Here is a 24,526-nt window from a genome sequence, read left to right as displayed (position 1 = left end):
CGCTTTCTGTAAATATAAGAACAACATTCAGTCTTACAGTTTGTGTACAATATTTATGTCAGTTCAACTAATTTGAGGCTATAAATGTAAATAAGCAGGTATTTTTCTGATCAGCTATGTTCACCTGTATTTACACACAACTTAGTGGATTTTAGACTTAATTCATTCAAATTAATAAATTTAATGAAACTAATGACTCAAACTATTGTTTTCCTTGTATATTTCATTTTTCACTGAAATCCCTGGGTGGAGGAGAAAGATCAATTAACACAATCTTGGTAGTAAAATGAACTCACCAGACTCTCATATTCAAACCATATTTTGATTTAATGAATTATTTGAGTATTGATTATTTTTGGAAACATGAGTCATACCCTGAGAGATGCATCAACTCTTTTAGACTAAAGCAGAGTAATTTTTGAATTAATGGATCCCTGGTGGCTACTAATCACTGAGATTGATATACATGGTTACTGACATATGAAACAAGATTGTATTTTATATTCTCCTAACTATCTTTCTAGTACAAAAATAAAAGTTTTCATATCTTGAGAGTAAAAACTGTTAATTTTAAAATTACCAACACAAAATAAATACTGTGGTTTTAAACAGAGGGAAAATTAATGGAATAAGGGAAATTTGAGTACAAATCATGTTTTCATTTACTTAATCAGATGAAGTGATCTAGAAAGCAGCTTTACTTTTTGATCAATTCAAGGAGGTTTCAGTAATAGAAAGAGTGTCAAACTGATTTATTTTGCCTTTATGGTGCAGAGATTCACAGCCAGTTAAAAAACAAGAGAAGAGATGCTTCCTATATTCAAGTTACTCTTAGCACAGTGTTAAAAATGAAATAGTTCACTTTTTGGATCCTTTTATTCTATCTATGCAAAATGGGGAATGAAGAAGAGGATGATACCTTCATTCAACCATGAAATATGTCATATAATTTGGTAAAAATAAATCACATTAAAGAGTTTACTTTTTGATTACTCTTAATGAGAAGGCAAATTATATTAAAATGAAAATTTACCCTCTGTAACAAATTTTAAAAATAAAACAAGAATTCCATTAGCTCTTAGGACAAAAAGTTACTAGAAAAATGAATACATATGCTTAAAATTAAATATTAAGCCTATTATCAATGCTTAATATTATGAACATAGATAAGATTTGTATTTTCCATTAGTATTTCTATATTGTACATGTACTTCAGTAATTCTAAAATGTAAAATATTTTCAATGTTTACAAATTGGCAAGATATGTTGATTCATGTCATCTATTTTTGAAACTACAAATAAGAAAATATCCTTCAATTGGTCTCAAAAATAACATTTTGAACTTCCACATTTTATCAACTATTAGCATGATTATTTCAGCATTCAAAAATTATCTCAAGATATTATAAGGCATAATTTCCAACCACTGTAACTTTAAGCTGTAAAAAGCATTTTAAAAGCAATTATTTGTGTCTGACGAAAAAAAATCTGAGCATATTTTTTCCATAATATTCTGTTGAAAAACTCTAAATTTTACCCAACTTACCCTTTAGGTACAATATTATTCAAGTGTAACACATAGCTTGTGTTTTTAGACTATTAGTACAAATGCAAATTAAGAGTTTTTGGAGACTATCTTTAATGATCCTATTTGTTAGGTAAGCTGAGTAATATTCACTAAGTTAAGCTAATTTACAAAACACAAATAAATTAGATATAATTGATAAATCTTTTAGTTAAAATGTCTTGTAAAAGTATGAGAAAGCTATTAAAATAGATAAATAAAAATTACTGCAAGAGTTGACAAACAACTCCCCTATGCCCTTAAGTTTAATATGAATTACTGAAAGGTCATACTTTAATACTTGAGACACTTTGGTAGAATGGCTCTTTACTCATTTGAAGAGTGTAACATGTTTTATTTTTGGTAGTATTCTCAGGGCCTAGGATGGTTACTGGAACTTTGAAAATATAAACGTTGATTTAGGGACATGATTGAAAGGATATAACTGTTAAAATATTCCTAGCCAACTTGACTTTAAGTGTATACTTCTTTAGAAGCCCTAGAGACATTTAGTATAACATAAATGTCTGATTTTCCAATTACTAAAAATCGTTTCTCCTTTCAATAAAAAGGTCAAGTAATTACATGTTATTTTAAACAATGTTCAATTTTCAGAGGTAAATTAAGTAACTACTTCCTTTGATATTTAATGCCAGTAGTCCTTGAAACCAAATAAGGGATGTGTGTGAAGGTATACACCTCCATAGGAGAGCATGGCACTATAGGTGGTACTTATAGAATACATTTTCAAAGGCAAGATGGTTGTGTATGGTTTTCAAGCTGACATATGCATTTGTGATTGCAATCTGGAGGTTAAAAACAAAAAAGACAAAGAATTAGAAAAGCATGTCAAAAGTACCAGTTACATAAAGAGAACTGAATATTGATTCTAAATTATTCTAACAAACTGGCTGTATATGTTTATGACAAAAAAGAAGGCTGTGCTGTTCTAATTTCCTTCTCTCTTAACCTTCTCACCCTCGCAAAGAAAGCCCACATTTTCATGCCATCTGACCTCTATTTATATACCTGCAAATTATTTCGAGACCTTGTATGTTGAATGGTAACTCTAATTTAAGTTTTATATTTGAGGTGTTTTAAAAGTGTGACGTAACAGGTGACACCGGCGGTCATCACAGTGCCAGTGAGAGCATCCAGCCAGGTACATGCTGGAAAACTTTTATGGTTGTTCCTCTCTCAATCTAGGAAGATTAAGATTATGGAAGTGGTTTTTTAAATATAGATCTTTAAATATTCACAGCAGAAATCCAATGAGTATGTCTCATAAAGATTGTTGGCTAGAAAGCAAAAAAACAAAAGTCAAAAATTCTCAGTGCTTTCCATTCGGTAAACCTCATCTTCACTTTACCACTTTACCTGACTTTAGGCATAGAATATTCACAACTTCTTAATTCACACCTAATAACACCCCCACCCCCGGCCCCTTCGGGCATCTGGGCTGGAAACAATTCGGAATAATTTCTAAATGTCTACTACATTCGGTCGGGATGGGGTAAAGGGGTTGCAGCTGGGCGAGGGTTTGGTTTATCGAAGGCACAAGGCTGGTTATTTGGCCAGGGGCTACAGCGAGAACGATCTGCTTTCTTGCAGGCGTGCGGGAGAACCTACACGTTACCGTGCAGTAAGCGACCGCAAAGAGCCAGAAGTCTCCATTAAGCCTCTACCACAGAGCCTGACCTCCCGTGGAGACCGCGCAGGGGGAGCGGTCCCGTGGCCGCCAGTAGTGGGACCCAACTGCTGCTGATGCTCACGCATCCGTTTAAAGACATTTGGAAGCAGAAGAGACCGCAGTTCGTGAGGTCTCCGGCCCCAGGAACTGTGGACAGGCGATCTGGTGAGGAGACATCCTCGACCCCCTCGTGTGGAGAGCCCGGAGAAGCCCACCCCGAGACGAAGTTACCTGCCAAGAGGCGACCAACGCACCGGTCCTCGGAGCACCCACTTCCTCCCGCCCCATCTTGCTACTCCACCGGTCCCTTTACCTTGGTTGTTGGAGACGTGACTGCAGTCGCCCGGCCAAGCTGTCAGCAGAGGCAAGAAGAAACCAAATTGCAAAAGAAATTCCCGGACTTCGCTGCCCCCCATGGTTCTCCCCGGCTCTCTTCTCCTCCCCCTTAAAGAGAAGTGGCAGCAGCGCAGCCAGGTGTTCAGCGTCGGGTCCCTGTCCACGTCTTCTTCCTCCTCCTCTTCCTCCTCCACCCGGCCCACAGTGGGTGTCCCGGGGCGACCCCCGCGCGAGGCCCCGGGGGCAGGGCACGAAGGTCCAGGCTGCCCAGGTGCAGGCGCAGCTGCTTCGGAGGAGGACGCTGCTTGCGGCGCCAGGGAGCTCCTGGCGGCTGTAGGCGAGCGGAATTGCATCCACCGCCGTGTCCCGCTCGCGCGAGGACTATTCACTTGGGCCTGGGAGAGCGCGCGCGCAGGAGCGAGCTCGGGCTGTGGTTTGGGGGAGGGGAGCGAAGGGGCGGGGGAGGGCGCCTCACGGCGGGAATGGGGGGAGGGACGGCCAGGTGCGGCGGTGGCTCGGGCAGCTCTGCCGGTCTGAGCGCCTCTCCTAACTCAGAGTGGGCACTTGCAGAGCCAAAAGCCGGGCGGGCGCCGCAGCTGTGAGCGGGCGGGGGCCGCGGGAACTTTCCTCCGGCCAGTGCGGCGAGAGCCGAGCAACTGAGGAGGCTCCGCGGGGCCGCAAGGGGTCCGACCAAGCTACCGAGCTGCGCCCTCAGCTCCTAGCCTAGGTGGCGACGGCAGCGGCCCGCAGAGCGGACCCCTCCAACTCGGCCGCGTCTGCGCCGCGCTTCGGCCTTGGCAGCCTTTTCCCGGGCCTGTCTGAGGCCGCACTTAGTCTCCTAAGCACTTTCCTTCCCATTTCGCGGCAGCAACGTCCAGCGTTTTAGGGCTACTCTGCACCCTGCAGGGCTACCCTCGACTTCACATTTCCGCCGCCGGAGAGGGCGAGTGCTGTGGCCGAGCGCTCCGGGTCCGGGTTGAGCTTGGCGGCGGCGGACCAGCCTACCGCTCCTCAGCCTGGGTCGCCCAAACTTGCCCGGTAGGGCGAGAGCCTCAGCTTGGCGGCCGCCTCCGCAGCTAGTCCTAGGAGAGCGAAGGAAGGCAGCGAGCTTCAGAGGAGTCACCTCAGGCTGGAGAGGGGCGGGTGCACTGAGGTCTTGTCGTCACCATGCGGCCGCGACTTCACAGTGGAGGTCAAGAGCATGGTTGCAGCCGCAGGCGCCGGGATTTCGGGGGGCCCGGGACGCCTGCAGCGTGACGGCGTCGCACCGCAGACTCGGAGAAGCCCACGGGCTGAGCTGTGCGTGGCCGCCTCCACAGACGCGCCGACTGCCTGCGAGCGGACAGCTATCCCCACGGAAGCCGCCCCCTCGCGGCACCCACTCCCTCCCAGCGCTCCACGGCGCCGGCTGCCTGGTGGGACCACTCGGCCCTCGCCTCCAGTGCTGGGAGTTCGGAAAGGGGGCAACACAGGTGCTAACAAGGAGGGGTCTCAGGGCGCCTAACCCTGACGTCCTCACCCCGCGGCCGAGGCGGACGTGGAGGGTAGGGCCCGAGCCGCAAGCGCCTCCCAGCTCCGCCAAGCCCGGCGCTGGCCCGCCCGGCTGCCGCCGCTCGGATGCTGCGAGTCCGGCGCTAGAGGGGGTTAGTAGACAGCAACAAAAAAATGCCTCCACTGCTCGCAGGTGGAAGAGGCTGGTCACGCTAGGAACCTCAGGAAGGAGGAAGAATGCGCCCAGGCTAAACTTAACACGTTTATGAAGGGCGCGCCAAGGAATCTGTGCCACTAGTGTGGGGGTTCCATAACAGTTTATTCGCTGTTGTTATTATAATCAGCATTTTAATTGAACGGACTTAGGGTTTTACAGTCGAGTGAGGTCGAAAATCCTACCTCAAAATTCATGAGAATATTTTTTTAAAAATATTTATGACAGGGAAGAAAAGTAAACCCAGAAGAAGAAAAAAAAAACGATATTATGAAGTATATCTTTCTTCTCTAGGGCAGAGGGAGGGAAATGGCACAGTGGTAGGATTTGGGAAAGTAGTAAATGGAAGAGCAAAGGATCTGCGTTCGATGCTTACAAAATTCTGGAGGAGAAAACAGCCTTCCATTCGACGCGTTTTAGCGCTTCTATGTTTGTGTCACACACAGTTGAAGTGGTTCCAGTTATTGCTTTATAGTCAATGGGAGGCAAAGAGAAATACAGCAAAAAGATGCCCCACGTCTAAGTCGTGCAAGGGGAGAAATATGAAAGGCACATGATTTTGAGGTTGTGAGGAAGGCTTCCGATTGGTGACTGTACTTCCACTTTCTTTCGAAATTCAAACACTGCCTCTCTTTAAAGGTGTCCAAGCTAATTTAAAGGTATGCAGAAAACTTCTGAAAAGATAACCAAGTATGGAGTTTATATATTAGTACTGAAAGGAATAAAATCTGATTTTGCTACTGATGCTACCACTCTTACTGATAGACTGTCAGTATCATTTGCAATATGCATTTGCAAACTCAGTTTACAATTTATAAACTGTAAAATTAAAAGATTACATTATAATATAAATCATGCTTAAATGTTCATAAAAGCGTTAGATGATTCAATAATTTATGTTTTGATTTAAAATAATCTTTATATTTACTGTCGAAGAATATAGCTTCATGACCTTTTTATAATTAAATTTTAATTCCTTATGTTTAAAAACATTTACAGTAAATAGTTTTATAGATGTCATTAACAACTCACTAAAAGAATAATTTTATCCAAAGACACTCCTTTTAAAATGGCTGTGTGCTCGGTTGCCTTAGTCGTTTCAGACTCTTTGAGACTTCATGGGCTGTAGCCCACCAGTCTCCTCTGTCCATGGTATTCTTCATGCAAGAATACTGGAGTGGGTTGCCAGTTCCTCCTCCAGGGGATCTCATCTACTCAGGGATCTGAACCTGCTCTGCCAGCGCTTCCTGCGTTGCAGGCAGTTTCTTTACCTACTGAGCCACCTGGGAAGCCTTTCATTTTTTACTTTCTCTTTTCCCTCTCCCCTTCCTTCCTTCCTGCATTCATTAGAGCCACTTCCTTCTAGCCTAATTTGAAAAGAATGTTATTGGTGTTCTGTTTACAATATAGTCTCTAAAATGTAATATTCAAGTGAAATATCAAAATTTAAGTTAAAACTTTGATATTAAGATATTTTTACTCTGGGTTTTGGGGGAAGACAACTTCTTTTTAATGATATTCTATTTTTCTAGTTTTCTGATAAACTGAAGGGTATAATATGATTTATTAACTTAGAAATGCAAATTATGTTAATTTCTAAACTTGTAGTTTTTTAATTAACTAGACTTGCAAGATTTTCAAAATAGAATACTACTAAAAATAAGTTGTCTCCCCCGGAAACCCTAGAGTAAAAGTATTTTAATATCAAAGTTTAACTTAAATTTTGATATTTTACTTGAATATTACATTTTAGAGACTATATTGTAAACAGAACACCAATAACATTCTTTTCAAATTAAGCTAGAAGGAAGTGGCTCTAATGAATGGAAGGAAGGAAAGAGGAACGGTAGAGGAAATAGAGAAAGTAAAAAAAGAAAAGCTGATTCATTTCTAAGATTCATACTTATTTCCAAATCAAGGCACAATGTTTCCAATTAGGGTACAATTTCCAAATTATAGTACAATATCATGATATAAATGCTGTTATTTATTTCAGAGTGGTCACCAACTCAGTAAACATGAGTTTGAGTAAACTCCAGGAGTTGGTGATGGACAGGGAGGCCTGGCATGCTGCAGTCCATGGGGTCGCAAAGTATCCAACATGACTGAGCAACTGAACTGAACTGAACAATAAGAGCTGATAAACTTGGATTTCTATCTTCATCCCTACCTAAAAATTCACCTACAATTCACACTTTTGTTTGTTTAAATAAATCATAATCAAGTATGACATAATATATTGCTTACATGGCCAGATAGTTGAAAATCATATTCTGATTTTGGTCTTTAAGAAAGAAAATAATTTTATTTTTTTCTAAATATTAAAATACAATATGTTTCATGTGTTTAGGCACTGCTTATTGCATATCTAAAATATAATGGTATCTTAAAAATTCACCTCAAATAAGAATTGAAATATAATTTTCTTAACCTTTGACTAGAGTAAGATTCCATGGGTTTGATGTAATTATCAATACCAAGGACTTCCCTGGTGGTGCAGATGGTAAAGAATTTGTCTGTAATGCAGGAGACCCAGGTTCGATCCTTGGGTTGGGAAGATCCCCTGGAGAAGGAAATGGCAACCCACTCCAGTATTCTTGCCTGGAGAATTCCATGGACAGAAGAGCCTGTTGGGCTAGAGGCCATAGGATCAATTTCAAAACATGATTGTAAAAAGAATTATCTTAACCATTTGACCATCTGTATTATACATTATATATATATACATACATATACAGGCTTCCCCAGTGGCTCAGTGGTAAAGAATCCACCTACTAATGCTGGAAACACAGGAGATGAGGGTTCGATCTCCAGTTTGGGAAGATCCCCTGGAGGAGGGAATGGCAACCCACTTCAGTATCATTGCCAGGACAATTCCATGGACAGAAGAGCCTGGTGGGCTAGCGTCCATAGGATCACAAACAGTCAGACATGACTGAAGTGACTGAGCACACACAGGTGGCATTAGTGGTAAAGAACCCAGCTGCTGACGCAGGAGACATATCAGAGACCTGGGTTTGATCACTGGGTTGGGCAGATTCTTTGGAGAAGGGCATGGCAACCCACTCCAGTATTCTTGCCTGGAGAATCTCATGGAGAGAGGACCCTGGAGGGGCTACAGTCCATAGAGTTGCAAAGAATCAAACACGACTGAAGAGCCTTAGAATGCACACGCATGCACACATATGTGCACACACAATGTGTACATGTGTATTCATTCTAAAATATTTGTTGAGTTTTTTTAAATGTTCAGTTCTCTTCATTCAAAAGAGTTAATGGTGATGTGAGTAAAATAATTTATTCTTTAAAAGTAACTTTTTATTTAAAATAACCATGGTTATCTTATGTGAATTAGAAGCAATTGCACTTACCAAAATGTACTTCCTTTTTGATTTTTTAGCAGTGTTGATATATTTGCTGACATTTGAGTTTCAAAGTTATAAGCCACTCAATGAACCAGATGCAATATTCATGTAGATTTATTTGCACTTGTCTGTTTGAATCATACATATATTCAGAAAAGCATTGATGTCTCATTTTTCAGTACTATGTTGTTCAGAATTCTTCTGTATGCTCTCAGACCATTGTGCTTCATGATAAATGTGGTCTAGATTCAGGTATAAATGATTAACTTTTTATTAAATAAGGAATATATGACACTAAAACTAGTCTAAGCTTTCATTTGTAGTAGAAATAATTATATTCACAAATACTACTTGCTTTTTAAATGAGACTTAAACTGCAATTAATTTATTTAGAAAAAAGAAGAAGGATTCTAATGTTTCATACTAAGCATGTTTCAAGGCTTGAGACAATCTTAACTGTTTTATTTTGGTAAAACAGTAAATTAATCCATTTATAGCTATAATTTGCATTCTCTAAGTTCAAGATAGAAACAACAGGAATATAAAGAATATTGATCCATGAGTATGTCAAAACATCAGGTCTAAACTTTTATTTAATTAAGTACTTTGAATGAGTACCATTATCTAAGTCACATTTTTGTTAATATAAAATTCAGAAATGTTCTATAAACAGTACTGTTTTCATTTCATCAGCTTTACAATATAAATTAAATTATTGAATTTTATGTTTTACCATGCATACAACTAAAGTAAAAAAAAAAAAAAATCCACAAAGTCAAATACGTATAGTTAATTTGAAGCTCTTTCCTTTAAGAACTGTGTAATCAGTGAAAAACACATACACTATTTATTTTGGAAATTTTTCTTTCATTTTAGAAGGTAGTTAATATTTTTCTGGAAGATATTCAAAATAGTTCTAGGTGCTTTACTCTTAGCATATCAAATCTTAAAAACTTCACAGAAAAGAAAAGCAACTTGAAGCTACATAAGATATACTTTGGCTTATTCTGCTGTCATAATGCATTTTCTTCTTGTATGGTTTATTGATAGTAAAAGAAAAATATGTATATATAGCATATGTAATGTACATATCACAGATATGTAATACATATTACAAGTATATACGCTTTTAATTCAATGAAAACAAACTTTCTAGTAGTTTTCTAATTCAGGAACCAAAAATTTAGTAAAAAAAAAAAAGGCAAAAAATTGGTTTTGCTTAGTAAGCAAGGTTTTTGTGTGCATTTGTGCTGAGCACTGTGAGGAAGGTACAATGATTATTTGGATTTGGTTCCTAACTATCAGAAGTTTATATTGTATTGAAGGGTACAGACATGTGAATTACTCCAGTACAAACATTTTATGCTACCTCATAATGGAGTCCAAATTGTTACAATTATGGAAGAGGAGAGGAATCATACCCTCACCCTCCAAGGCACGAATCTCTACAGTTACTACTTTGTCTCTACAGTTAAACCTACTCCTGGTATGGATTAGTTCTGAAAGCTAGTAATGAACTTTTACTTATATCAAATATAATACTAGAGGTTATACACAATGGCCAAATAATGCTATTAGACTCAAGTAACTTACAGTTTTTAAATGAAATGTGTTTAACAGTCTTAACAAGACATCAGGTACCCACAAAAAATAATTTTAACTAAATTATGTAGAGATTTCTTAATACTATATTTAAATTTATTTTATTTTTACTGGTAATATATTATTATTTATCTTTCATACCTCAGAATGACCAGCTGTGTCAAAATAACTTTGTTTTCATGTAATTAGAATAAATACCATTGAATATTGACATAAATGTTTGATATTTATTCAAACAGGGAACAACTAATGAAAGAAGGAAAACTATCTTTAAAAAATCTTTTGTATATTGAAATATGCATGATTATTCCATCATAATAAATAAAATAACATCACAGGACTGTTGTTATTAATTTCTATTCAAGTATTCAAATTAGCCTACCAAAATAGACTTGCTGTTTTGTCTTGCATTATACCTCATCCAAGATGCTTTCTGCCCTGCTTCTGGAAAAGACAAAATTAAGTTTTACAGTAAAAATATTTTGGTATGTCAAATAGTTGAATGTTAAATTTATAAATAATATTCTGGTTTGGTTGCTCAGTCATGCCCGACTCTTTGCGACCCTATGAACTGTAGCCCGCCAGGCTCCTCTGTCCATGGATTCTCCAGGGACGAATCCTGGACTGGGTTGCCATTTCCTTCTCCAATAAATAATATTATCCATATTAATAACCAATTACATTTAAAACATTTTATTTTTGTATGAATATAAAATATTGTTTTAGTACAGTCAAATTGGAGATAGATTAAAAGTGTCAGATAAAGAGAAGTGATTCCCTAATCTTTAAGTAAAGCTAAGTTTCTTTTTATAGAAGTGTTTCCTATAATATTTCAGTTTATTTTGAAATTAGGTAGCAGGCTTCCATTTTTGAAGTTCTCTTGTTTTTTTTTTTTGATGGGGGTGTATATTAAATTTGATTAAAAAATAGAAGAGCAAGTCTTGAGTGACATAGCATTTTACTTCCAAGTGAGTTTTAACAACCCAATATTAATAAAAACTTAATATGCCTAACAGTTACTTTTTAGTTCAGGTTCTAAATCATTTTAATCAGAGTGTGTTTCTTTACTATGGCTATTAACATGTATACAAGGAATATAAACATTTCTCAATATACCCTTATATTTTTCTGATGATTAAAAATTCTATATAACTCACTTGTACCCATCATTTGGCAATTAGCATATGGTTTCTCATATCCTTGCCTAACGTTGATACAGAATCCAAATTCCCTAAGGACCTCAAAAAATATAAAGAGAAGAAAATGTTTCTTTCACATCTCTACAAAATATATGTGATAAATAATTTGTATTTAAATACTAATAATATTTACCTTTTTCATCAAATTTACCATCTTTATTAACTTTCTTCATAAAAGATAATATATTTTTCAACAGTAAAAATGTATATAGTTGCTCTTTTCCAAAAAATTATTAAGTACTCGAGTCATTTTTAACTTTATAAAGTGTAATATATGAGTAATAATTATTACACATATGTGGTGCCTTTTGTGATATTTTGGGAAAATCATCTTTTCTCCTTGGGGAACTAAATCCTACTACAGAGTCCATTTGAGATGTCTCTAGTATTTCAGAATTAAATTCCATCATGGTTCATTGTATTAGAAGTATACTGAGGCTGATAGTGTTTAGAATTCTATTGTATTTTATAGATAAAAAGTAAATATTTTAAATGAGTGGGGGGAAAAGCAAACATAAACACTAGCCTAGCTTAGATTAGCTTTAATATGTAGTCAAAGACTTTTGTTGATTTGCTTGCTCTTGACTTATTTGGCAGCATAATTTGAAATAAGAAAAGGGAAGAATATTCATGCTTGTTTTTGATTATTTTCACCTAATGAAAAAAGTAATTTTCTTATGAAAAGTATGTACAATTGTAAAATAAATATTAAGCTTATATGTTATTTATCTAATGCAAAGTTCTGTTAATACTGCCTTACAGAATTTGCAAAACAAAAAATGTTGTATTTCTTTGCTGTTTAATACAAATGCCACTAACCATATTCAACATGTAGCTTTTGAGTGTTTGTGATTAGTGTGACTGGAAAACTGAATTTTTTTGTTATTTATTAAATTTTAAATTAAGTAGCCATGTGTGACATTAGCTAATACATATGTGTGTGTGTGTGTGTGTGTATTCTAGTTTTATTTTCAATACTTCCACTTCCATGTTGATAATGGGAGAAAATAAGAAAGGAATTTGAAAACTATGTGGACACACAGTACAACTTTCTACAAGAGGAGCTCACTTTTACTAGAAAGATTCTGTTACAAACAGTGATGTTTATCAACAACAAAAATGAAGCTCACCTTGAACAATAACTTTGCTACTGCATGTGTTTACAGTCTTCAAATCTAGCCTATGAGGCGCCTTTTTATAATGCATTGAGTTAGAAGGCATTAAAAGTAATCACTCTGATAAAAACTTTATTAAAAATTATTTCAATTCTGAGTAGAATTACTTGCCTAACATGCCTAATCATGGATACTAAAACTTTTTAGATGATTCAGGATCTGCCATCACCCTGCTATGACCACTATGTCTGTTACACCTCCTGAGGTTCCACAAAAATCATAGTGGCCTGAAAGACTCAATAGCATCAGTGGAAGTTCCAAATCCAATATCCCTACCTGGAGATTTGTCAAAGAAGCACCAAGATTTTTACATCTAGATGCTGGTATTTGTTTTTTGTTTTGCTTTTGAATTTTCAGTTTACATGTAAAAACACTGTCAAGGCTCTCATTTTTATTTTAGTAGATTTTTTTTTAAAATATGAGGTTTCACAGGCAAGTTAGAGAATCTGCTTACCACTGTTTTATTAATATTGCCCTAACGTTTGTCACTTGATGATATCCTTTCTAATTTTAATTTGTCATAAGCACCAAAGTTAAATTCGATAAAAAGTCATTTCCTTAAGAAATCTTAAAATATGATAAAATAGAGTATTAATTTTTATATTACTTAGCAACCAGTTATATAGTATTTACTAAGTGCCAGACACCGTTCCAAGTCCAGATATTCATTGCAGATAATTTCAAATAGATAACTAGTGGGAGTTGCTATAAAACACAGGGACCTCAGTCTAATGCTCTATGATAACATATAAGAGTGAGGTAGCAGATGGATGAGAGGGAGGCTCATTAGGTAGAGGATATAGGTATACTTATAACTGATTCACGTTGTTGTACAGCAGAAACCAACACAATATTGTAAAGCAATTATTCTCCAATCAAAAATAAAAGTATTTTTAATAATTTCAAATACTAATTATAGCCAGGAATCTAATTACTCCTCAAAAGCAACATTCTGAAGTAGTTGCTGTTGTTATCATTATCTTACAGATTAGAAAGCTGAAATACAGAACTCACCCAAAGCCACCAGGACAGGAACTGATAGAGCAGAGATGTGAACCCATCTCTGTGCCTTTCATTACTATGCTGCCTCTCCTGTATCTCGGGCTGTTGACCCAAATATACACAAGCATATGCATATGTAGTTGGCATACATCTGTGTACCTATGAAAACTTATCTAATTCTATGAAATTAAACCTAGGTCATGGAGTCCTTTCAGTGAATCTTCTTCCCAACTGTGACTAAGTTCCCAAATGACCTCATTCTTCATTCCCATGGCCCAACATTTGTTACTCTTGCCTGCAGCCTACAAATTGGCACTTTCTCTCTGCCTCAACAAGGATTAAATTATGAACCGCTGCAGCTGCTGACCTTCAACACTCCCTGTAAAGAGTTCAGGGTGGATATTAGGAATGAGGTACTCTGTGCTCTGGGAAAAAATGGCAGACCAGGTCTTCGGAGAGTTAGATGTTTTCAGAAGATTTTATGAGCCCAATTATTGCATGTCCTTATCTAGAAAAGCACTAAAATCCTTCCTGGTGATGTCTGCTCCTGGTAACTAACAGCAACCTTCACAAGACTAGCAGAAACCATCTGTAAGAACATATGTGCTTGATTGCATGCACACCCACATCACCAAAATCACACATACTGACCTTCCTTTCTACTTGGGAGTAGATTCTCGGAGCTATTCAAAATGCTATCTCCCAGGCTATAGTCCTCATTTTGCCCCAAATACAACTTAATTCACAATTCTCACTTTGTGCATTTTTTTCAGTTGACATACTGAATACTTTTTCTCTCTTTTCTTAAAGTTGTTCTCCTAAATTACACCTGTCTCCAAATACTACTAGCTCACATTTATTCAGCAATTTTGCTATGCATTGTATTTGGAGCACCTTTTCAGGGCACGAAGGATTAAAGTGATGAACAAAACAGACAAAAGTGTGCTTACATATAATTCACAGTCTAGAGTTCATATGTCTAAAATGCCTATCATGTGCCTCACTGTTCTAAGTGCATCATACGTGCTAAGTCATTTAATATTCACAGTCCTATGAAGTAGATACTCTTATTATACCCATTTTACAAATGATGAAGCCAAAATATACAGAATATACACTAACTAGAGGCATATTAGTGATTCTTGCATTTTAAAGACTGTTCTGTCTGCTCTTTGTAATTCAGGCAAGAATATAAGCAGAGTAAAGAAACAGGAGGCTTGGTCAATAATTCTAGAGTGAGTTAATAGTGGTTTGTCCTAGGATGCTGACAGGAAGGAAAAAGTGAATGGATTTTTCTATATATTTTTAAGGTGGAATGCATAGGACTTCATAATGATTTGGATGGTGTTTCCTGCTATTTTATATGTATTGTTTAATATATATATATATAACAATATATACAATAATACAATAAATACAAATACATATTTATATATGTGTATATATATATATAACTAATTTACATTTGAAAAAAGCCCATTCAAGCCATAAATTAAGCTATTGAAGGAGACTTTGAAAAGAGGTTTCATTTTGTGCATTCTGAAAGTTATAACCAACCTAGATAGCATATTCAAAAGCAGAGACATTACTTTGCCAACAAAGGTCTGTCTAGTCAAGGCTATGGTTTTTCCTGTGGTCATGTATGGATGTGAGAGTTGGACTGTGAAGAAGGCTGAGCGCCGAAGAACTGATGCTTTTGAACTGTGGTGTTGGAGAAGACTCCTGAGAGTCCCTTGGACTGCAAGGAGATCCAACCAGTCCATTCTGAAGGAGATCAGCCCTGGGATTTCTTTGGAAGGAATTATGCTGAAGCTGAAACTCCAGTACTTTGGCCACCTCATGCAAAGAGTTGACTCATTGGAAAAGACTCTGATGCTGGGAGGGATTGGGGGCAAGAGGAGAAGGGGACGACAGAGGATGAGATGGCTGGATGGCATCACTGACTCAATGGATGTGAGTCTCAGTGAACTCCGGGAGTTGGTGATGGATAGGGTGGCCTGGTGTGCTGCAGTTCATGGGGTCGCAAAGAGTTGGACACGACTGAACGACTGATCTGATCTGAATGTTACCTAGATTCTGCCCTCATTCTTCTAGAATATAGTAATAGTAATGTATCAATATTGGTTCATCTATTATAATAAATGCACCATATATTGATGTGCTAATGCAAAATGCTAATAATAAGAGAATTTATTTGCCAGAGCGCAAAGATAATAGTAACTTTATTTTCTGTTCAATTTTTCTGTGAACCTAAAACTACTCTGAAAAATAAAGTTTGTTTTTAAAAATGACATTGTTATTTATCCCTGGGAATTACTTTTCTATTATTTATATTCAGTCTAATATTTATTTATTTTATATCCCCAGTACAGTATATTATTATATAGAACTGGACCTCCTGATGTGATTTTTTTTCCAAGTCAATTATTCCTTTTTCTATGTGGTCAAATTTTGATGAACTTGTTGGCTCTTCTTAATATTATTTGAAAATTTTAATAATATTAAATTTCCAAAACTCTTTTTGAATGTTTGATTGCCTTATTTCAATTACAGTTCAGTTTTGCTGTTTTGTTGTATACAGCAATATTTTCTTTGTTATTTGTGATTGATCTGCGTCGGATCTCTTCAGTTTCAAATGACAGAAACCCTATTTCAAACTAGAAAATGAGAAGACATTCATTGGCTATTAATAGTTCAACTCTGACCAATGGACAGATTTAACAAATCATGATTGCCAGAAGGATATAAAATTCTCTTTGTTTGTGACTGGTTCATATATCTACTCCTAATACCGTGGGATAGATTAAACACTATGTAAGTGAAAGTGTTAGTCACTCAGTTGTTTCCAACTCCTTGAGAACCCATGGACTGTAACGTGTCAGGCTCCTCTGTCCATGGGATTCTCCACGCAAGAATACTGGAAAGGGTAGCGATTCCTTTCTCCAGAGGATCTTCCAGACCTAGGGATCAAACTGGGGTCTCCTGCATAGCAGGCAGATTTTACATTCTGCATCACTTTACCTTCTGAACCACTAGGTATGCCCCTAAACACTAGGAGACCTATGCAAGTTAAAACTAGTAGAGGGTGGCTTTTGAAGAAGAAAAACAATGGATGCTAGTCAGACAAAAAGTTTATCAGAAGGAAAAATATTATACTATTTTAAAATATATCTGTCCTTCAAGGTCAGCTGTTTTATTTGTTTAAATAATGTATTCTTTGTTGGGAGGTGGGGAGAGTAAGGGGGCAAAGTGAGAAGTGGAGATTTACTTTCCTTAAAGAAACTAGTTATGTTTGCTTCTCCTTATATTTCTAAATAAAGGACTGATTAATTAATAAAATTAGCTAGGGTGGATCTTCTCTTTATATCACAATTTTATTTGCAGATTTGGCCTCTCTTCTGCCTTGAAAGATTCACTGAAAGTTTACTTCCATTGCCTTGGCAGGAAACTGTCAGGCTACTTAGACTCCAACCCATCCTCTTATCAGAATAATTAATTCTTCATCATGAATAAAACAAAACCCATTTTAGGAACCCTTATCCACTCCTGAAATTCAATTCTATTTCTCTAGAAGTAGGCCCTTGAATTTGTCCTGGGTCATATATTGTTGTCATCGGTCAACTCTTAGTATAGTGTAAAGTCTGTTGCTGGAGCCCCAAGGGAAGAACACCTCTCATCTCTGCTCCAGAATTCTATGGATGCTTTACACTGTGTATAACAAATAGTAAAATAGATGTTTTAACAGTAAGCTGATACCAAGATACAGCAAAGCCAGATTATTGTGTGTATTTACAAAGGAACTTTACATGACTCCACTCCATGTCACCTGAACACATCTATTAGAAAAAGGATTAGGGATTAAAGGAGAAGGATTTTGAAGAAACTTCTGTGGGGAAAAAAAAAAAATGTCTTACTGCAAAAATAAAATGGTGGTTGAGAGAGATTCATCAGACCAGTTCAAGCTCAAAATATGTTTGTTGCATATGGAAGACATAGGGGGCTGATGTATAATTCACTCATGATATTTCATATTTTTACTGCTTGTACCTTAGTAGCATAAAAATTTTTATTATATCCAAGACTCAGTGGGGCAGGAATTCAAACAGGGTGCAACTTGGAGCAAGACTCATCTCTATTTCACAAAGCCCAAGGCATCAGCACAGAAGACTCAATGGCTGTGGATGATGCAAGACATCTTTCCTAACTTGTCAGGTAGTCAGTACTGGCTGGTACTTCAGCTGGGACTGTCAGTCAGGATTTCTATACTCAATACCCATTCATCTGGTCTAGGCCTCTTCAGAGAACAAAAGCCCTACATCTCAAGTGCAGACATATGAATATCATATTGTAAGAAAAGCATGTTTGCTAGAAAATCTTGTGGTCATTTTACAAAGACATTAAGATAAGGATGCAATCAGAGCAGCCCAAACCTCAATTTGTTGGACAAAGAATGAGTGGGACTTATGAGAGTGAATATTCCATAAGCTCATATTGAATTCAGCTTCATAGGGAGTAAACGATTGAGGAACTCCAGTAGTAAAAATAGAAACTATGTCATCAGGAAAATGCAAATTAAAAAACAACAAAGAGATACTATCACTCACCTATTAGAATGGCCAGAATCTAGAATACCAATGACACTAACTACTGGTGAGGATGTGGAGCAACAGGAACTCTGATTCACTGCTGGTGGAAATGCAAAACAGTACATTTTGGAAGATGGTTTGGTGGTTCCTACAAATACAAGCATAATTTTACCATACAAGTCAGTGCTCCTTGATATTTATTCAAAGGAGTTGAGCCTTTATCCACACAAAACCCCACAGATTGATGTTTGTACCATCTTTATTCATAATTGCTAAAACTGAGAAACAACCAAGATTTATTTTAGGTAGATGAATGGATAAACTGTGGTACATTCAGATAATGGATTATTATGCAATGCTACACAGAAATGGACTATTAAGTCATGAAAAAAACATGGATAAATTTTAAATGCATATTACTAAGTGAAAGAAGCCAATCTTAAAAGGCTACATACTATATGATTCCAACTATATGACATTCTGGAAAAGGTGAGACTTTTTATATGATATGCTGGAAAGGAGACAATAAAAAGCTCAGCGGTTGTCAGGGATTAGGAAATGAGAGGGGTGAATAGATGGGACACAGAGAATTTTTAGGGCAGTAAAATAACTATATGACACTATAATGATGGATCCATACTGTTATACACTTATCGAAACCTATCCGCACACCACCAAGAGTGAACCACAATGTAAACTATGGACTTTGGAGAACAATGGTTGTCAATGTAGGCCCATCAGTTGTAACAAATGTACCATTTTGGTGAGGGACATGGATAGTGGGGGAGGCTGCCTGTTTGAGGACAGAGGGTATATAGGAAATTTCTGTACTTTCCCCTCAATTTTGTTGTAAACCTAAAATTGCTCTTAAAAAATAGTCTTTATTTTTTAAAGACTATTAAAAAGAGAAGATAAATACTGGGTTTGTAAAAGAGTGTAAAATGAGTCATAAGGGTCCAACTAGAATAGAAATGCACCCTCTCAGTTCAAAGGAATGAAAATATCAGTCACAGAAAAAAAATCTGAAAATTTTACAATAGCAGCTCATGAGAAAGTAAAATAAAGTTGGTGTAAAACCCTTGTCAGCAGCAGAAACAGAGACGCCACCTATTTCACATAAAATTCTTCCTATTCTCTTGTTTCTTTTTCCTTCCCTGGTGGAACAAATCACTGCTGCAGTGGAAAGCCTTGACTGAAGAGAGAGCAGAGATCAATTATATCACTGAACATAAAAGTAGGTAGGTTAAAATAGAAGTAGAGTTAGAGGAGAGAAATGTGTTAAGAAACCATACTCCTGAGTTAGTGTTTAATTAGTATTTTACTCTATTCTAAATCAAGTCCATGATTATGAGGTTAAGTAGTTGTCCACTGCCTGAAACAGAAAACTCATGGAATATGTCCAAATTTATATTCAAAGGTGGGGAAGACTTCTTTCCCCATCGAAAGAAGATGTTAAGGAACAGGAGGAAACCAAAATAGGCTTTCAAATAGATGACATTCTATGAGCTATATATTTAACACACTAATTGCATGCAGCTTGCTTTGATCAGGTCTTTCATCTTCCAGATATACACATGTATTTCTATCCAGTTAGTGGTCTGCTAATAGTACTTCTATGAAATTACTCACTTTTATTCTTTACTACCTGCAGGGACAGAAAACATGCATCCCCAGATGAACCTCAATCCCAAAGTAATACCCAGAGTCAGACTAGTAGAGAATATTGAACTTGCCAATTAATTTTGTTTCAAGTTGTTGTAACTTCAGTTTTCAGAAATGGTATTTCTGCTCTTATCTTGCTAATCTTCTGCTGAAATACTTGCCGCACACACACACAGTCTCCTTCCAGATTAGTTAACTTGTTGTAGAACAATAGTGACTTATTCCAGGTGATAACTGATTCACATGTATACATCATTTTATACCAGAGTTGGCTTAAGAAACATGATATGGACCCTGATAAGTCCCTGATACTGTGACTGATTTTATATAACCTATACAGTGTTATTCATAGTTACAGGTACACAGGTGTGATATTATTCTGTTGAAGAACTTGAACAGTATGCCTCAGGTGGTCACTTGATAACAGCAGAAGCATTGGAAGACTACCTAGAGGAATTCAAAAGTTACTGCTTCTGGCGATTCACTCAACTACTTTGCAGAATGAAATTTCTTAACTGCTAAAATGAGTCATTTGGCATTTGTGGGAATGTTTTCAATTTTAGTAGAAAAGCACTCTTAGTGTTATACCAATAAAATCATAAGGTAAAATATTAACTAAACAGTCCTATTAGTTCATAGTCACTGCGATACTAATTTGAACTTTAAGGGAAGATATATTTGTTGATAATTACAAAGAGGGAAAATATTAGCATAAATAATAATTATGTGGGTGTATGAAATGGTGAGAGTGTTGAAAATACTTCTAAAGGAGAATTCTAATAGGGTTGCTTATCAAAAAACATTTTCTTGTAGAGAAACTTGCTGTTCTTAGTAATGACTGATAAGACTCTTGAACCCAAATAATGTGAACCATAAGATATTGTGATTTTCCTTCAACATTTAGAAGATAAACACATTAATTTGGACAGAAGATCTTCAAGATGTCTAGGTAAAGGAGGAATTGATGTGACTGAAGGTATTATTGCTTGCTGGAAGCTATGTAAAATATGATGGAGTTTTTCTTAAAATGCTGATGTAACAAAAGCTCTCTGGAATGTACAATACAATTACACTTCATGTTATTTCCAGCTTTATATCAGAGAAGGCATTCAGATAAATTTAGCAGACTATGGTAAATAAAAACCTTATGTGCATAAAGGGATGTTTATCTATCTGATTTTAATATATGCATGTATGGAAGATATGCTTAATATCACTTTTTAATCACAGTTTTAGGTCCACTAATAATTATCTTAAAAATCTTGTTGGAATTGAAAATACCTAATCAATAGTGAAAATGTGAAATTAAGAAAAATATGACGACAATGAAAAAAGTTATGATTAATTGATTTCTGTTTAGTTTCTATTATATATTAAAAAAAAGTAATATTCAGGTTCTTTAAAGTGAAAGTCAACAGAATGTAACAGTTTACTTTTAAGATATAAAGGATAAATTCACATTTATTGGGTACTTTAGAATAAAATTTGTGGATGGGGCATCTAAATAATTTACACACTTGAATAGATTTAAAATTATTTATTGACAAACGTTTTGTTGTGATGTGTTTCCTCTGTAGAATTCCCATTCAGTCATGAGATGAGTTTTAATCCATGTGAAAATACTGGTGGAAATTCTTTTGATATATAATGTCCAAAGATAGCTGCTATCAACTCCTTCCTTTTGAGTGAAATACACATATTCTTTCTCACATCAAAAGGTGGATTTTATTTCCCTGTTCTCTTGAATCTGGACTAACTGTAGTAACTTGTTTGAACCGCTAGAGTGCAGTGAAAGTGGTATCTTAGAACACCTGAGGCTAGGTCGTAAGTCTCACTTGCTGCCTGAGCATCTTGGAATGCTTAGGATTCTGAATCTTGGAAGGAGACCGACCATGCTCTCAGAAACCCCAGCCCCATGGAGTGGCCATTGCAGGTGTATTTAATTGGAAGCAAAGGATGCTTCAATTTGACTGTAAGCATTTAGTCGGAAGTAGACGATCCTGCTTTCCTCATTTACAAATCACAGGCACAAACAAAAAAATACGTTTTTCAGCTTATAAACATTTTAGGAAGAAGTTAAAATTATGTTAATTAATAAATTGTTTCTCTTCATGAATCAGGAACCCACTTCTGAGGTAGAAATTAGTCAGGTTGCTGGTGTGGAGGGCTGAACTGTAAGCATTCAGGCCTTAAAACTCCAATCTATTGTAGAAAACATAGCCAAAGAGTGATACTCATTGTTTTCCAAGCATCTGGACGAATAGACTCGTTCACCCTTACAACTTAAAATATGCCTACATCAATAATCCTGAAGAAAGATACATGTTATTCTGCATTTTAAAGATTTTATTTGAATTGGGGGCTATGTTTATTTATATCAGAAAAATTGCCAGCAGAATAATATTTTCACCTTATGGTGAGATTTCTGACGGTTGTATTTTAAAGATTTGTTTCTAAATTTTGAGAAAACTAAATTTTAAACCCTTCTAAATTTGTTACCATTTTCCCCCTCCTTTGTTTGTTTTCTTCTCTTCCTTTCTTCTTCCATTCCTCATTGTCTGACTTGTCACCATTTATCTACATTTTATCTTTTAGAACAATAGCATAAAAAAGGACTAAGATTCAGGTGAATTGATTTCTAAACTAAATTTTTCAAGTAACTAGATCTGTAAACTTGGTTAAATCACTTATAATCTGGAGGCCTAAATTAATCTCTTTGAAACTTTAGGAAACTGAAATAGATTATCGTTCTAACCCTAACTACTTTAAAATAACACACTTCAAAAATGTTTAAGATAAGGCAAATAAACATCAGACGTATATTTGGAAAAGAGAAAAAAATGCATCAAGTACTTAGTGTGAGTGACTTACTGGAATGTACTAAAATCAGAATGAAAAGGCAAATTACTTTAGGCTACTTATTTCTTATAAAACAATAAAAGAGTATACAATTTCTCTCTGGAAGGAAATAAACTTGTCATCTTTGACTTCTAGGAGAAATAAACATGATTCTCATGTATAAGGGCTATTGGATAACATAATCAGATCTGCACTAAGGGATCCATCTCTGTAATCCCATAGACCACAGATATACTGCATCTCATGCATAAACTAATTTGTGTAGTTGTATATTTTAATAATTTATGTGTTCATTTGTCTAATTAAGCTGAAATTTCTTAGGGACATCTGACCTTAACTTGTTCAATTTTTTCTTCCCAGCCCCTACACAGTATATGGGGCATCCAACCGGTCCTAAATAAAATTTTTGTAGAGGAAAGAGGTACAGAATTTATCATCAAGTGGATATTTCTTGTATCATAACATGCTGTGCTTAGTTGTTCAGTCATTTCTGACTCTTTGCAATCCCATGGACTGCAGCCTGCTAGGCTCCTCTGTACATGAGGATTCTCCAGGCAAGAATACTGGAGTTGGTTGCCATGCCCTCCTCCAGGGAATCTTAACAACCTAGGGCTTGAACCCAGGTCTCCCGCATTGCAGGTGGATTCTTTACCGACTGAGCCACCAGGGAAGCCTGTATCATCATATAAAATATACCAAAACCATATAATGAAATTGTAATTAAGGCATGTTTGTATAACTCTGACAATACTTTCAGGTAAGCATCTTAGTGTTGGCCTAATAATATATTTGAGATTCCCTCGTAGCTCAGTCAGTAAATAATCTGCCTGCAGTGCAGTTAGACTAGGGTTCGATTCCTGGGTGGGAGAGATCCTCTGGAGAAGCAAGTGGCAACCCCCTCCAGTATTCTTGCCTGTAGAATTCCAAGGACATAGGAGCCTGGAGGGGTACCGACCATGGGGATCGCAAGCGTCAGACATGATTTAGCAACCAAACCACCACCAAACACTATATTTATAAAGATCTTAGCACACTCCAAGTAGAAAAAAAAATTGCCCCTTAAAAAGCATTTTCCCAATAATGAATATTCCATGGGAGTTTATAAGTACCAGTTTTGGTCGATCCAGTGTTATAAGTTGAAACTAGTAATTATAGTGCCAAATTTTTCTGTATTCACTCTAAATATGATTCAAAATAAGACTCAGGTGGTAAAGGTAACATCTTACCACATCAAAATTAGGAGTCTGATATATTCTCTCTCAAGTAGAGGTCTGTCCTCTTCCATTATAAGTTTATATCAGAAGGGTTCTAGAGCAGAGTTTTACCCAGACAGTAGTTTAAAGCATTCCCATGCACTGAAATAATGGATTAAAGTAAGTTTGGATCAGGTACAGAAAGTTAAGAGTACATGTCATCAGTTGGCCACAGTTTGTTAAACTGTGACTTCCAATGAAAGCCTAATTATGATCAGATCAGATCAGATCAGTCGCTCAGTCATGTCTGACTCTTTGCGACCCCATGAATCGCAGCACGCCAGGCCTCCCTGTCCAACACCAACTCCCGGAGTTCACTGAGACTCACATCCATCGAGTCAGTAATGCCACCCAGCCATCTCATCCTCTGTCGTCCCCTTCTCCTCTTGCCCCCAATCGCTCCCAGAATCGGAGTCTTTTCCAATGAGTCAACTCTTCGCATGAGGTGGCCAAAGTACTGGAGTTTCAGCTTTAGCATCATTCCTTCCAAAGAAATCCCAGGGCTGATCTCCTTCGGAATGGACTGGT

At 36.8% G+C, this 24,526-nt stretch overlaps 1 protein-coding gene across 5 annotated transcripts in view; it reads right to left on the bottom strand.

Moving 5' to 3' along the window:
• Nucleotides 1–4,594, bottom strand: part of EPHA6 (EPH receptor A6) — a 1,027,581-nt gene extending 1,022,987 nt beyond the window's left edge. For all 5 annotated transcript variants that reach the window (XM_070786786.1, XM_070786808.1, XM_070786797.1 and 2 more), the window contains exon 1: nucleotides 3,568–4,594. In XM_070786786.1, the coding sequence (XP_070642887.1) occupies nucleotides 3,568–3,943 (376 nt within the window). In that variant the 5' untranslated portion in view covers nucleotides 3,944–4,594. The remainder of the gene's footprint in view (nucleotides 1–3,567) is intronic.
• Between the last annotated feature and the right edge of the window lie 19,932 nt (nucleotides 4,595–24,526).

Source organism: Bos indicus, chromosome 1 (genome assembly GCF_029378745.1).
Source record: "Bos indicus isolate NIAB-ARS_2022 breed Sahiwal x Tharparkar chromosome 1, NIAB-ARS_B.indTharparkar_mat_pri_1.0, whole genome shotgun sequence".
Lineage (NCBI taxonomy): Eukaryota > Metazoa > Chordata > Mammalia > Artiodactyla > Bovidae > Bos > Bos indicus.
The sequence above is the reverse complement of the archived record's forward strand: the minus strand, read 5'-3'. Positions and strand labels throughout refer to the sequence as shown.